We start from the raw sequence: 14,751 nt of genomic DNA on the forward strand, positions 1-14,751 counted from the left end.
TCAGGTCCTTTACACGTATTGTTTCACTCACCCTCACAATAACCCTGCAAGGTGGACCTAATTAATAGATGAGAAAACCAACGTCCAAGAGGCTATGACTTGCCCAAAGTCACCCAATTAATAAGTGGCTCCAGACATGATCGACACTGTCTCTCTGACCCCAGAGCTTCACTATCTCCTGTTCATTTTCAGAGATGGGAGCAGATGAAAGTCAAAGATCAAAGTCCACTTCAGGCCAGGATTTATTGCTGGCTAGCTACTTGCCAACCATATGATTGGGGGGACACTCTCTAGAGCCTCAATATTCTTATCTGTAAAATGGGGCAGATATTACCAGCCTCACTGTATTAACAGAACCCTCTTATACGAATGTTTATATACTAGACAATTCTCTCTTAATGGGAGTGTCTCTGGTCGGCTGCCCTTCCACGGGTGATTCTAATGACAGAGACAACTGATGAAGTTCCAGCCTGCTTCTTCCCTTTTGTGTCCCAAACAAACATTTAAAGAATTTTGCCCTGGGTACCCGCTCTGGGCTAGAGGCCTGAAGAAATCCTAGGAGAGTACAGCACTTGGGCCATGCCCTCAGGGGGATAAACTGACAACAAAATAACTGGAAAGGAATAAGTATCATCGGAAAAGTCAACACTGCATTGTGAGGTGTGGCCTTCAAGGAAAGGAGGCTCCCAGGGAAAGCCGTCCATCCGGGAAGGCCTTCCTGAAGTTGCTGGGGTAGGAGCTGCAGTGAGGCTGTGGCAGCTCTGACTGGGTGATGAGGCTGGAAGACACAGGTGGGGCTGGGGGGCCAGGATGCAGACAGGGGTGAACTGGGTTGGAGGTTGCGGGATCATCCAACACTGAGCTCAGGCACCTGGAGGAATTTTCAGAGAACTAAAACCCCCAGATCTGCCACCCCCACCTCTGGTAGGGAAATGGGAGGCTGAGCAGAGCAGAGATGGGACAGCATAGAATTCCACAACCTTAGAGCTCAAAGGCCCTTGAAAACCCCCTCACTCAATGGTTTCAAACACATTTAGTAGTAAAATCCTTTTTCTCTGAACAAAACTTTATGTGGAACTCAAATATACAAAAAAAAAAAAAAAAATTGAGACTGATACAGTGATTGAGACCCGAATCTAGGCTCTGCTCCAAGCCCATGTCATGGAGGCAGAAATAGAAAGAAACTCACTGCCAGTACAATATCAGACAATCAGGCGCCCAGATGGCTGGACAGAGTCTAGGGATTTTCCCATGATGCCTCTCTGACCCCCCAGGATGGACAGGTTTGGATGGAGATGGAGGAACCCCTGTAGTGGCTGGGATGGGCAAAGGGAGTGGGAAGTGGGCTCGTGCAGATGCTCCAAGGACAACAAGGCATGTTGAGAACATATTCCTTTTCCTTCAGATGAAACTCGACTACCAGGACTGACTGTGTGCTGCAGCCCATGCTGCCCCTCCCTGGAACCTCAGCCCTGGCCTCCTGCCCTCTGTCTTCATGGTGACAGGTTCTGGGCTGGTTCCTCCTGAGCTGCTCACCTGGTCCCGGGTGTAAGGCGTATCTACCCTCTGCTTGTCGCTGCAGGCCTCCAGAAGGACGCGGATGGCATTCAGCTGCAGGAGCATCTCACAGGCCATCGTGTCAAAGAAGGTGATGTTGGCAAGGGCCGCAGAGGCCAGCAGGAAGACTTCCCCGGACGAGGCCTCTTGGCACAGTTCTGGATGGTGAAGAGGAAGAAAACAACTTCACTGTCGAGTGCTTTCATGTCAGCTACCTCATCTGGTTCCCACAATAGCTCTGGGAGAAAATCTGGGCAGGCGTTATCATTCCCATTTTACAGATGAAGAAAGTAGTTACTGGAGAGGGAAGCTTATCTGTCTACAGAAGTAGCAGGGCTGGCATTTGAAGCCTGATGCGTGAGTCCTAATCACGCCTTCATCCAACAAGTATTTACTAAGTGAACACTGGGTTCCAGGCACCCTGGTGTTTTCAGATAGGCTGATGAACAAAAAAGATCAGGTTTTGTTTCTGTTAAGCTCACATCCTAATAATGGGCAAAAGAAAATGAGCTTTTAAAAAGTCAATATAAATAACTGCAATTTCTAATAAATGTGAGGGTGAAAATAAACAGGTTCTAAGACAGAGAATAACTAGAGGCCCACTGGGTACATGAGGAAGTTCTCCCTGAAATGTGACTTTACAACTGAGACCTTAGGGGGAAAATGAAGCAATCATGGGGGTATTTGGGGGAAGAGCATATTCCAAGCCAAAGGAACAGCATGTACAAAGGCCCTGCGGCAGGAAAGAGCACCTAGTCCATGAGTGTCTCCAGTCATGTACACTAGACTGCTGCTGAATTTGCCTTGAGAAAGAAGCTGAAATTAAAACGTAAAGACTCTATCTCTTCAGCTGCCATCAGCAAAGCCTCAGGAGTTTCTTTTGGTCCCAGGATAAGTGTCAGCTCACTGCAGAAAATCCTACACCAAGCCCCTGAATGTCAGGCTCTTTCTCTCTGACCCAGTCCTAAGCACATTCCCCCACTCATCTTCTGTAATTGAATTGAGGGTCTTTAAGGAGAAGGGGACCACCCCCCACCCCTGCATCCCTCCCCCACCTAACACCTTCCTCCATGGGCTCCACATGACCTAGAATGGACTCCTGCCTCAGAGAAGACACAAAAGGGTTCATGATGCTGCCCACCCGTCCCAGTGGCCCTGACTTCTGACCCTCAGCTCCACCTTGACCATCAGTCAAAGTGCTTCCTGGGTTCAGGCCCCCTTCTACCAATAACAGCTCTATAAAAATACAGGAAGAGAAGCCACGCTTTAAGAAAATAGCCATAAGAGAGGAGGAAAGTTTCCAGGGCAGAGCTGAGCTATGCTCTATCCTGGTTTCTAGCTCTTGCTTCCAAAGAGTCTACTTCCAGGTTCTGATATTAAAATTGGCACCTCTTGGCACCTTCCAGTGATTGCAGTTTCTGGTCCCTACCTATAAAGGGACAGAAAATAGCCTTAGTTGAACCCCCTGCAGTGTGTCTTGCACTGTGCCATTTATTTCTGAGCATCTTTAGAGCAGCAGAGGGTCGCTCCATTTACCGACGTAGGAGCTGAGATCCAGAGAAGCTGGTAGCCAGAGCAGCGGCTGCACTGATGGAGTGTTTACTCCAGGTCGGGCACTGCTGTATATTCTTCATCTCATTAGGTCACTCCATCCTCACAACAACCCAACTGCTTATCAAATTTTATAGATGAAGGGACTGAGGATTCAAATGTTAAATGATTTTTCCCCAAATTGTGGCGCTGAGGAGTGATGGTAATCTGAGGGGCCTAGAATCAAATCCAGGTCCACCTAACTCCGAAGTCCTCATCCTTCCTACTCGCCAGGCTGCCTCTTGTCTCTAGGCCTCTTTGCCTCATCCCCAGGGATGCTCTTGCAGCTCTAGCTTCATTTCTATTAAAGGAGGAGGGCAATGCCTGCCTCTGGGCAGCGCTGCTCCCCATAGCCCAGGTATGACCACTCCACTAAACAACCGAAAATCTTGATCTGGCCACTCCTGGGCTGGGCCAGCAGATTAGCCAAGGAATTAAGAACTCAATGATTTCCCCTTTTCCAATAACTGCCTTATCCTCTGACTTTGTGGGAACCACCAGGGTCAGCCAATCCCTTCCAGGCCACTTCCCCTGCATCCAGGGTATGGGAGTGAGACCACACAAACTGGCCCGCTTTTCTGCATGATTTCTTCTAAGTCCAAACACCTATTCTCATTCTTATGCAGTCACCATTGCTGCTGACACAGCAATTATTAACACCAGCAGCTAAGTGCCTTTTAATTTTGATGCACATTTATTTGAACTACAGTCTGAGTCACCTGGTGTGTGTTAGGAAGATTAAATTGAGGATTCCAGTGACTCATTTATAAATGTTTCCAGGGAATGGCAAGAAATTGGAGGACTATTTCCCACCAAAGAACAGAGCCCTGGCTTCCTGCCCAGAAGATATATCCCATCTGCTGACTCTCAGAGCAGACTCCACAATGTATCTTCATCACAGTGAAATAAATAGGGAGACTCCTCTTCTCCGGGCAGAAATACAGCCCAGGCAAAGAAGGAGGAATGGACACAGGACAATAATGAAAAGTCATTTGGAATACATACGTTTTGATTTATTGTTTGCAATCATTTATAAATTGGGAGATTTTCTATAAAACTTAGGATTTTTGTCTTTTTTTTTTAATTGGCCTTTCTTACATGGCAATAATCAACCGGAGTTTATCAGTGACTGCCCCTCTTTAGTCACTGCACATGTTTTTAAATTCAATATGTGGGGAGGAGAAGGTAAAGTTCAGTGGTAGAGCACGTGCTTAGCATGCACGAGGTCCTGGGTTCAATCCCTAGTACTTCCATTAAAAATAAATAAATATTGACACAACATTGTAAAATGATTATAACTCAATAAAAAATGTTTAAAAAGAAGAAAAAAAGAAATTACATTAATAAAAGAAGGAAAATAGAAAATAAATAAATATAAAAATATTTTTAATTAAAAAAATTTTTTAATAAATAAAAACCTAATTATCTCCTCCCCTCAAAAACAAAGACAAAAAAAGAAATAAAAATGTACAAAATAAGACAACTCAAAAATATTAAATAAATAAATTCAGTATAGGACTCAAGCCTCCTGATTCTCTTCTTCCTTCCCTTCAGCTCATGTGTGTTACCCGCCTGACTCTGGCGCGTGACTGAGCACGACACTCCTGGCAGAAGTGACCCCTAACACAGTTGTGTGGCCTTGAGAAGGCCCCTCAAGCCCTCTGGGCCTAGGCTTCTTCTCTTATAGAATGAATGGGCATTACACTTTATGGTCGCTTGAGTTCCCTCCAGCCAAGACTTTCCACAATGGGCTTCTGTGTTTTCTCAACTTTGATTAAGTGTGGATGTTGACAAGTTGATTTCTCCCAGCTTGGCCTGTGAGTGCCACGGCCCCAGGCACTAGAATTAGCCATAAAGTCAACTTAACTGAGTCCTCCTAGGTGCAAAGTACTTGCAGGTCTAAAAATTCTAGAGCTAGCATGACCCCTGAGGTCCGACCCCTTGCTTTGTCTGGTAGGAAAATTGCACGGTGGGCTTTGCAGTGTGACACAGCTTGTGAGCGGCAGCGTCTCACACAGGCCAGCACAGGGTTAGTGGTCAATAGCTATTTGCTGAATGGATGAATCAGAGACCAAAAACCAAGCCCAAGTGTTCGGACTGCAAGTCCACTGGTCTGTGCTGCCCCTAAATTTGTGCTATTCCAGATATTCCCAGCCCTAGGTTTGGTAACACCCAGTGTTAACCCTACATTTTCTGATGGAATCCATTTTCCTTCAGTTTCAATAAGATACAGATACAGAGACAGTGACAGAGATGGGGACCGAAGCAGAAATACAGACCATCACCAGCGCTTATAAAAGAGAGGATGTGATTTGTAAAACAAGTGTCCTGAGGACTGTCATCCAGATGAGCCCTTCCAGTTTCTGCAGTTTGGGGAGGGGAAACTGCAGGAAGAGTGTATTTTGTAATTCCGGGCTCTGCTTCTCCCCGCCGGAGCACACAAGTCGGAACAGGGGAATAGGATAGCCAAAGCTCTCAGGGCCCCCCAAAGCAAGGACAGTGGTGGGATTGCAGGCAGCCGGCCGTGTGAGTGGGCTTCTCTGTGGAGCCGCTTGCCCCCAGTCTTTGCTGCCACATTTGCTGGGCATAATAGACTGAGATTTCAGGAACAAAGCCCACCAGAGTCTCTCTGGCTAAGGATCTGGTCAAGGTCTCAACATTTGAGGCCCCACTCTTCCCTGGGGCTTGTCCTGGTCTCCTTGCTGAAAGGCCAATGAATCCCAACCTGACCTCAATTCAAGGAGACTTGACAACAGGGCTCTTTAAAGCCTGACTCTGACACTTCACAGCTGGGATTTCAGCTGGTGTGATTCCCATGCAGGAGGTATGTGGGGTGCAGTGAGTTGGGGGCAGGGAGACCCTCCTGTTCCTTCCTGAAGACCACTGTGACAAGGCCCCCTCACCCAGCATCCCCTCCCGCCCCAGACAACTCACTAACGAGAGCAGTCACGATCTCCTCCATGCTCTCCAGGAAGCTGCTGAGGTGCTGGGTGAAGGGCAGGTGTGGGGAGGTGACCTGGGCAACCACGGCTGCGGCCTCAGCCCGCGTGGCCTCCGAGTGGCTGTCGTCGGTCAGGATGTCGGCCAAGCACAGAACACCGTCCACCTGCAGATGGAGAGAGGGCACAGCCCTGTGTGTCCTGGAAGAGCGCATGCTCTTGACAGTCACGAGACAGACTCAGGCACCCTACACAGCCCAGTCCTGCATCCTCGGTGACTCTGGGGACTTACCCTTTGGCTCCAAAGAGATCAGTGACCTTCCATGGGCTTCTTAGAGAGCAGACGTCAGCTGGGCTTCCAGGGGCTAGGTCCTGTTCATCCACTAAGTGAACAGCAGTGGAAAGAGCAGGAACCTCACATCCTTAAGCTCCCATCCCAGCTCCCTCTCGCTTGCATTGGTCACTCGGCCTCTCTGAGTTTTTATTTCCTCATCTGCCAGCAAGGTGTTAGGATTTAAAGAGATGAAGCAAGTGATGCTAGATCCAGAAGAGAGGCTTAGCAAATGTTGGCTCCCTCCGCACCTCCTTGGGTTAGCAGCAAGCTGGGGTCCATGTGTTTCCTCCCTCCCGCTCCCCCACAGGAGGAGGGCTGCTTCCCCAGAGGCCTTGCTCTCTCCACCCCCCAGAGAGAAACAAATCCGGGCACATGAATGCCGGATAGACTTCAGCTTCCCAGTTCTGCCCCAGTCACACCTGCTTTTGGCATAACAGCTTCCGCTTATTGAGTGCCTAATACACGCTGGCTACCACCGTGCATATATTATTATACCATTAATCCTTATAACAGCCTTCTGAGGTCAGTGCTATTATATGCAGTGCACATGTTATTATACCATTAATCCTATAATAACCTTCTGAGGTCAGTGTTACTATTATCTTCAATTTACAGATGAAGAAACTGAGACACAGAAAGGTGCATTGACTTGCCCCAGATCACAGACTTCAAAGGTAGTTGGTTTGGGATTTGAACCCAAATGGTCTAGCATCAAAGCCCATGGTTCTGAAAAGGCATCACACTGTCTTCTGAGACTCGACACCTGAGCTCAGCCCCCAGCCTCCAGCAGGGGTGAGTAGGTGAGACTTGTTTAGAGAAAACGGGGCAGTAACTTGATAGGTGAGCTCACAGCTCCTCAGGTGCCCCAGGACACCCACCTGCCTGAGGGCCTGCCACCAAGGGCCACGGAGACCTTCCCTCCGTAGGGGTCAGAGGGGGAGGGGTGAGGCAGGAAAGGACCAGGGCGAGGTGAGGTGAGGAGAGGCCTGCGCTGCTGCTCCCACACCTGCCGCAGGCCCCAGGCTCCTGTCCCTACAGTTACCTCCTGCCACTCAGCTCCCCAGAGTCTGCATTTCGTTTGACTAATTACCCCCACTGAGTTCTGGGCCTCCCTTCAATGCTCTTGGGAGCTGTAAGGTCCATTAGCTGTGAAGGCCTTTAGCAATCTCAGACTCAAAAGAGACAAATGTGGAAACAGTAGCTCAGGGAACTGTCCGCAATAAAACTCACCTGGATGTACTTAATAAACGAGAGCAAACAGCAGCCAGGCAGTCCCGGCAGGACTGGGTTCGTGCCAGGTGTTTGAGTCACAGGCCCTTGGAGAGGGGCCCCACTTGGACTCAGGGAAGGAAGGAGGGGTGCTCTGGGCCTAGAAACAGGAAGCAGCCCCCTCATCACCAAACTAAGAAACCCCTTAGCCTCGTCTGGTTTGTTCCCTTCCTCTTTCCAGCACCATCCAAGGCTGCATCGAAGGAGCTCCGGGGTGTCTAATGGGGGGACGTCTCAGTCAGTCCAGCTCCCTAATCTCATCTTGGATGCTTATGGAGTTGCCTCCCACACCCAGTTGGGAATGCTGGTCAGATCCAAACTAGACCCAGACCTTCTCCCCAGCACCTGGTGGGAGATGGGCCTATCTGATCGCACTAGAGAGGCCAAGAAGTGGACAGTCCCCAACGGCCTGTGCCACCAGCCCAGACTGCCGCTCACCAAACCTACTCAGCACAATCTCCTGCCTCCTGAGCCAGGCCCTGAGCTGGAGCAGAGGGGCAGGGGCAAGTGACTCGTCCACAAATGGCCATTACACAACATGACTTCTGGTAAGGACACTCCATAGGGAGGCCTTCCAGAAGCCACCCTGACTTAACACTCACACCCCAGCTCAGGGAGGTGTCCATCCTTGGAACCCACACCCAAGCACTTCTGCTATCATGGCGGCATTTATCACCCTGAATGGCCCTGTTTCTCCAAGTGCATCTGTGGACCAGCAGCACCAAATTCACTACGAGTTTCTTCAAAGCACATTCCTGGGCCACACCCAGACCTATTCAGTTAGACTCTCTGGGGAGGCCTGGAATCTGCATTTTAACAAGGTCCGCACTGACTTTATGCACCAGAAATTTGGAGCAGCACCCCTGGGGTGTGATTCTCTGCTCCCGGGTTTATCTGTCTCTGCCTGCCATCCCCCTAGGGGCACTGTAAGTCTGGGGACCACAGCTTGTGCATGTAGTAGGCTTTCAATAAAGGGAGGATAAATGCAAGAGAGGAAAATTTGACCTAAGACTGAGGACAGTCTTTAGACAAGTCAGGGTAAAGAAATTGTACTGCAGATGCAGGAGATATTGTGACCAAAGGAAGAGGCAGCTTTGGAGCAACAGCCGGCTTGGAAACATGGATTCCACAGATTCCTGACCCCAGGCAAGTGACCCTGACCCCAGCCTGATGTGGACCCTGGTACCCTCTCTCCCAAGAGACAAGGATCTGTGGTGTCCTGTCAGTGCAACTGCCCACTGTCTGGCTTTCCTTCTAATTTGTTTTAGATGCTCCAGATCCCTTTAGGTAATTTATTAATTATGAAATACATCATCCCTTCAAAAGAGAATATATATGTAACAAATTTATATGGTATCAAAAATAATAAAATGAACACCTATGTGTGTGTGTGTGTGTGTGTGTGTGTGTGTGTGTGTGTGTGTACCCAACATCCGGAACTTCTAATATCTGGAATAAAATAAAACCATGAAGGTCATTCTTGATCTCATACCTCTGCTTTTTTCTGCTGAAGGAGCCACTACCCTGAATTTTGTGCTTATTATTCCCTTGTTAACCTTCGAGATTTATTGCATGTGCATATTGTTTAGTTTTATAAGGTTTTGAACTTGACATAAATGGAATCATACTGTGTATAGCAATTTGCTTTTTTCTCCAGTCAGCCTTATGTTTGGGAAACTCCTTTCTGTTGTTACATGTGATTAAGGGCCATTTATCTTCACTGCTGTGTGGTGTTTCACTGTATAAATCGACTGTAATTCATGTATGTATTCTCCCTTTGACGGACATTTGAGTCGTTTCCCAGTTTTTGCTACAATATACGGCACAGCTATAAATATTCTTCTAAATGTCTTCTGGTGCACATGTGCTTGTTTCTCTCGGGTCCTCAATCTAGGAGTGGAATTACGGGCTCAGAGGGTCTGCACACCCTTAACTTTGCTGGTGTTGCCAAACTGTTCTGCAAAACAGTTACAGCAGTTTAGATTTCCACCAGCAATGTGTAAACTCACTTAACACCGTATTCTCGCCAATATTTGGTACTGTCATATTTAAAATCTTTGCCACTTTGATAGGTTTGTAAATTTTTATTTTAATAGGCATGGCTCCACTTACTATAATGAAGCTAAGAGTCTTTTTATATGTTTGGTTTTGCTTTGATTTGGTTTGATTTTTACCATTTGAATTGCCTCTTCTATGAGTTGCCTGTATGCATTTTGCTCATTTTTCTATTTGGTCGATAGTCACATGGGCCAATTTCCCAGGCCTTTGGCTCTGATGCCTCTGACTTGCCACTTAGCCTCCTGCCAACAAGCTGCCACCAGCCCAAGTTGAGCTCCATATTCATCACCATCTCAGCAACTCCAGCCCAGCCTGGCTCATCACAGCAGGAGCCTGAAGGGTCCCCCACCACTGGGTTCTGGGCGTCCCAGTGCCTGAACCAATTCCTGTAGCGTCAGAATACACACAAGATCTGCAGTCACACCCACCTGGGTCTGAATTCTGCCTCTGTATCTTACTACCTGGACAATTTTTGTACCTAATTTGAGGCTTTATTTGGGAATATAATGGGAATAAAAATACCAACCTCAGAGGATACTGAAATCTGGAATCAACTGAGAACATGCATGTTCAGTGTCTGCCACATGGTGGCACCATCATCCCACCTCATCCCCATCTGGTGGCTGCAGCCACCTCTCCTAGACTCCGGGGCCCTGAGTCTTAGTTCGCCTCAATTCTGCCTGCCCCAGCTTAGGTCTCCCAACTGAGCTTCTCTCCAGAGCTCCTTTCCGCAGGCTTCTCTAGGACTAAGACCCTATGGAGAACCTCAGCCTTTTGGGTTGGGGCCCCAAGTTTAGCCACTTGCTTGGCCAGCCTTGGATCATGCAGCCCAGAACTAGAAGTCCTAGAATGTCAGTGACTCCTGTTTTAATACCTGACCAGGAACAGTAAGATGAATAATGACAATTCCTCACAAGGAAACCAGCGGAGAGTCCCACCCATGCACCCCTGTATAGTTCAGCAAACATGTACTGAACACCTACATTGTGGGTGCTGAACTAGACAGACTGATGCAGAGATGGATCAGGAATAAATAAAGACAGACACATAGAGAAACAAACAAAAAAAATGAAAGGGAGGGAGAGAGGGGAGGGGAGAGAGAGAGAGAGATCATACGCTTAAAAGGATGTGGAAACTTGCCTGGTGCAAAGCCCAGCCTCTCCAACCCTCTCTCACTCGGCTCTCTGGATCAACTCCCACTGCTGAGAACTCTTTCCCCTTCCTGGGCCTCCATGATACCCCACTCTGGGGCTCACCTTCTCTCCAGCTAACTGCTTTTTAGCCCCAGGTTTGGCCATCAGCCCACTCTGTACCACCTCAGTCAATAGCACCCAAACCCAAGTGGCCTCTATGACTCTGTGATGACCCCCTAACCCAGCCCTCCAGCCCGGACCTTTCCCAAGATCCACATCTACACTTCCAACGTGCTGCTGAGTCTCTGTGTTCAAGTCTAAAACTGATTTCCCTGGATATTTCACAGGCGTCAAGCCCAGGTCACTTACAGCTGAAGTGCTCACCTTCCCTGCCTCCCCTCCTCACTCCCTCTCAGACCCAGGTGAGAGGTCAGCTCCTCTGGGAACAGACACCTGCCTCCCCCAGACAGAGGGTCCCGGTCCTCCCAGCTGCCACACCACTCTGGTCCAACCACAACCTATATCTTGTTGGATCATCCTCATCAATTTACACACCTTTCCCTGCACTAGATTTGAGCTGCTCAGGGCAGCTCCTGTACAGAATCCTCTCTGGTCTCCAGCACCCAGCTGAGGCCTGACTCACAGAAGTTAACTTGTGGAGTGTGGGCCGAATGACGAGGAAATAGTGGTTCAGGGAGGGGAAGGGACTGCCCAGGCCATGAAGCAAGTTAACACCAGGGCTGGGACTCCCATCCTGGCCTCCCCTCTCCTGGCCCTGTGCCCCCTCTCTGGGGCCCTTGGAAAGGGCAGTGAAGGGAGAAGCTGGGGAGAGGGCCAGGGCAGTGGGGGCTGCTGAGCTCAGTTAATACAGTGAGCCCAGGAGTAGCCCAGCCCGAGGCCAGCTTCCTCAAACACTCGTCCCTTCTCCGGAGAGTCTCCCTCCCTAAACACCCACTTCTCATCTTCAGTCACAAACTTAATGATGCCAAGAGAACAATCTCATCAAAGCACTTTCACATCCCTAAAGAAACTGCTGCTGGAAGCACTTAGAGGTAATTAGCTTTTACACAGAGCGGGATGGGCCTGGGCCTGAGGACAAGCTTTCCTCACAGAGGGCATTCGAGGGGTGGGTGGTGAGGCTGGCCTGGCCTGGTCACTACCTGGGCTGCAGGACTGATGCACCAGGAATCGGGACACAGGGAGCTGATGCATGCTGAGATTCTGCCCAAGGAGTGGGAGAAGGGGTGTGGAAGCCACGCAGCTGAGGAACCCAGGCGTACTGTAAATCCTGTAAACATCACATCACATTTATGAGCAATGTCCTCCTACTGATTTCTGGAAAAGCATCAATGGTGGTTTTTATGTGACTATCTCAGGGACACAGGCTAGTACACAAAGGCCACCCTATATCACTGGTGCTGGTCAGCTACTTCCTAATTCCTTTTTGCATGTTCAGTCTCTAGGGAAAGGCAGAGGAGCTGGTTGCCGGGTTGTTTAACGGGTAAGCAGAATCCTGCAAATGCAGTGGTAACTCCGCCACGGGGAGGGAGCATGACCTAAAGACCTTCAAATTACCTTCTTCACCTTTCTGGCCACTTGGACCCCAAGAGTCTGCAGGGAAAAAAAAAAGACAAGTGGGACCACAAAGCAATTGAAATCCTTCTCATGGGTCAAGGCAGGACGGATCTGTTTGCCCAGGGTACAGCCAGAGGGACAATTCAATCACAGTCAGAGAAGGAAGCAAGGGTCACGCCCAAGGAAGCAGAGACAAGTGTGGGTCAAGGGACAGGGCAAAGCATTTGGTGGAAAAATGAACCCCTGGGCCAGAGCAGGACCCGAATGTGGGGTGTAATCTAGATCAGGGCAAGGTTCAGGACAAAGTCTGCGAACACCGTAAGGGTTAAAGGCTCACTCTATAGAGTGACAGATTTGTTTTAAGGAGTGGTGGCAGAGCTGAGCACTCAGTAGAAAGCTACAGAAGGTGACGCAGGCCTGCAGGAGGGTAGAGTTCTCATCCTCCCAAGTGAACGTGTCTCAGACCCCACTCAACCTCTTCTGCTTTTTCAAACAAGAATCTCTGATGAAAAGCCAAGTGCCAAAATAGACAAATAGAAATCTTACTGTGTAATAGGGAATGGAACAATGCATGGAAGGAATTATATAACCAGTCTGGCAGCCAACTCAGTGACGAAGAAAGAGATGCTTTACTGAGGTGGAAAGAAATCAATGATTAAGTCACTTAAGAATATAAATAGAAAATAATTTCCCTGTCAAGTGGGTGATTTTCCTTAAAGCAAATTGTTTTAAAAAAAAAATGCGCTGGAGGCATTTGGTGGTGGAAGGAGTGGCATTTGTGAGAAGGTATGGAAAGACCACTAAGAGAAAGTTCCTCTCCCTTTGGGTTGGGGCTCCTAGGCATGTGCTGATGTGAAGATACCAAGTTTTCCGCAAAGCCCTCCTGGCACAGCTGGGATCTGAACTGTATCAAAGTGCTTCTAGATCCGTCGTTATTTGCCTAGTTCTCAGATGATTTGGATCATATGGAAACGTTTTAAAATACTGATGCCCAGGCTTCACCACCAGAAATTCTGATTTAATTGCTCTGGGGTGGAGTATTCGCATCAAGATTTTTAGAGACTCCTCAGGTAACTCTAATGAAGATCCTCAGTTAAGCACCACTCTTCTAGAGGTGCCTGTGGTACAGTGGAAGTCGCAAAAACTTAGGAGTAAAAAAACCTGGGCTCACAATTCAGCTGTGCTACTTGCTGACTTGGGGAAATGAGCAAGTTACTCGTCTTCTCTAAGTCTCAGTATTCTAATCCTTAAAATGATAATATCACACTTAAAGAAGGTATACATCATACACACACGCACGCGTGCGTGCGCGTGCACACACCACACACACAATGGAATACTACTCAGCCATAAAAAAGAATAATGAAAAATTATTATTATTAAAAAAAATAAAGAAATAATGCCATTTGCAGCAACAGAGATGGACCTAGAGGTGATCATACTAAGCGAAGTAAGTCACACAGAGAAAGACAACTATCATATGATATCATTTATATGTGGAATCTAAAAAAATGACACAAATGAACTTATTTATAAAACAGACACATAATCACAGACATAGAAAACAAACTTATGGTTACCAAAGAGGGAAGTGGGGGAGGGATAAATTGGGAGTTTAGGATTAGCAGATACAAACTACTATACATAAAACAGATAAACAAGGATCTGCTGCATAGCATGGGTTATTATATTCAATAACTTGTAATAACCTATAATGAAAAAGAATATATCTGAATTACTATGCAGTACACCAGAAACTAATACAAAATTGTAAATAAACTACACTTCAATTTTAAAAATGGTAATATCACACTTAATGAAATATCAAAAGCATCCTCCCTGAAATCAGTAACAAGACAGAGATAGCCATTATCATTACTCCAATTTAACATTTTACAGTGGCCCTAGCCAATGCAATTAGACAAGAAAGAAAAAGAAATCAAAAGGTATAATGATTGCAAAAGAGGAAGTAAAACTGTCATAATTTATAGATGACATGATTGTGTGCATGTGTACAAAATCCAAATCTGTATAAAATCCAGAAGAATCTACATACCATTAAAATTAATAAATGAATTTAGCAAGATCATTAGATACAATGTTCAAAATTGTATCTTCTATGTATTTGCAACAATTAGAAAATAAAAAATTTTAATAAGTTACATTAGCATAAGAACATACCTAGAAATAATCTAAAAAAAGATGTGCAAGATGTCAACATTAAAAACTCAAAACATCACTGAGAGAAATTAAAGGTAGTCTGTATACATAGAATACAAACTTGTGGTTGCCAGGG

General features: G+C 47.3%; 1 protein-coding gene across 6 annotated transcripts in view; it reads right to left on the bottom strand.

Moving 5' to 3' along the window:
* The window catches only part of INSC (INSC spindle orientation adaptor protein), a 122,340-nt gene that overhangs the window by 15,787 nt on the left and 91,802 nt on the right, over positions 1-14,751 (bottom strand). For all 6 annotated transcript variants that reach the window (XM_032488964.1, XM_032488963.1, XM_032488962.1 and 3 more), the window contains 2 exons: positions 6,082-6,253; positions 1,537-1,715 (listed from right to left, as the gene is read on the bottom strand). In XM_032488964.1, the coding sequence (XP_032344855.1) occupies positions 1,537-1,715; positions 6,082-6,253 (351 nt within the window). The remainder of the gene's footprint in view (positions 1-1,536; positions 1,716-6,081; positions 6,254-14,751) is intronic.

The sequence above is a fragment of the Camelus ferus genome, chromosome 10, assembly GCF_009834535.1.
Source record: "Camelus ferus isolate YT-003-E chromosome 10, BCGSAC_Cfer_1.0, whole genome shotgun sequence".
Classification (NCBI taxonomy): domain Eukaryota; kingdom Metazoa; phylum Chordata; class Mammalia; order Artiodactyla; family Camelidae; genus Camelus; species Camelus ferus.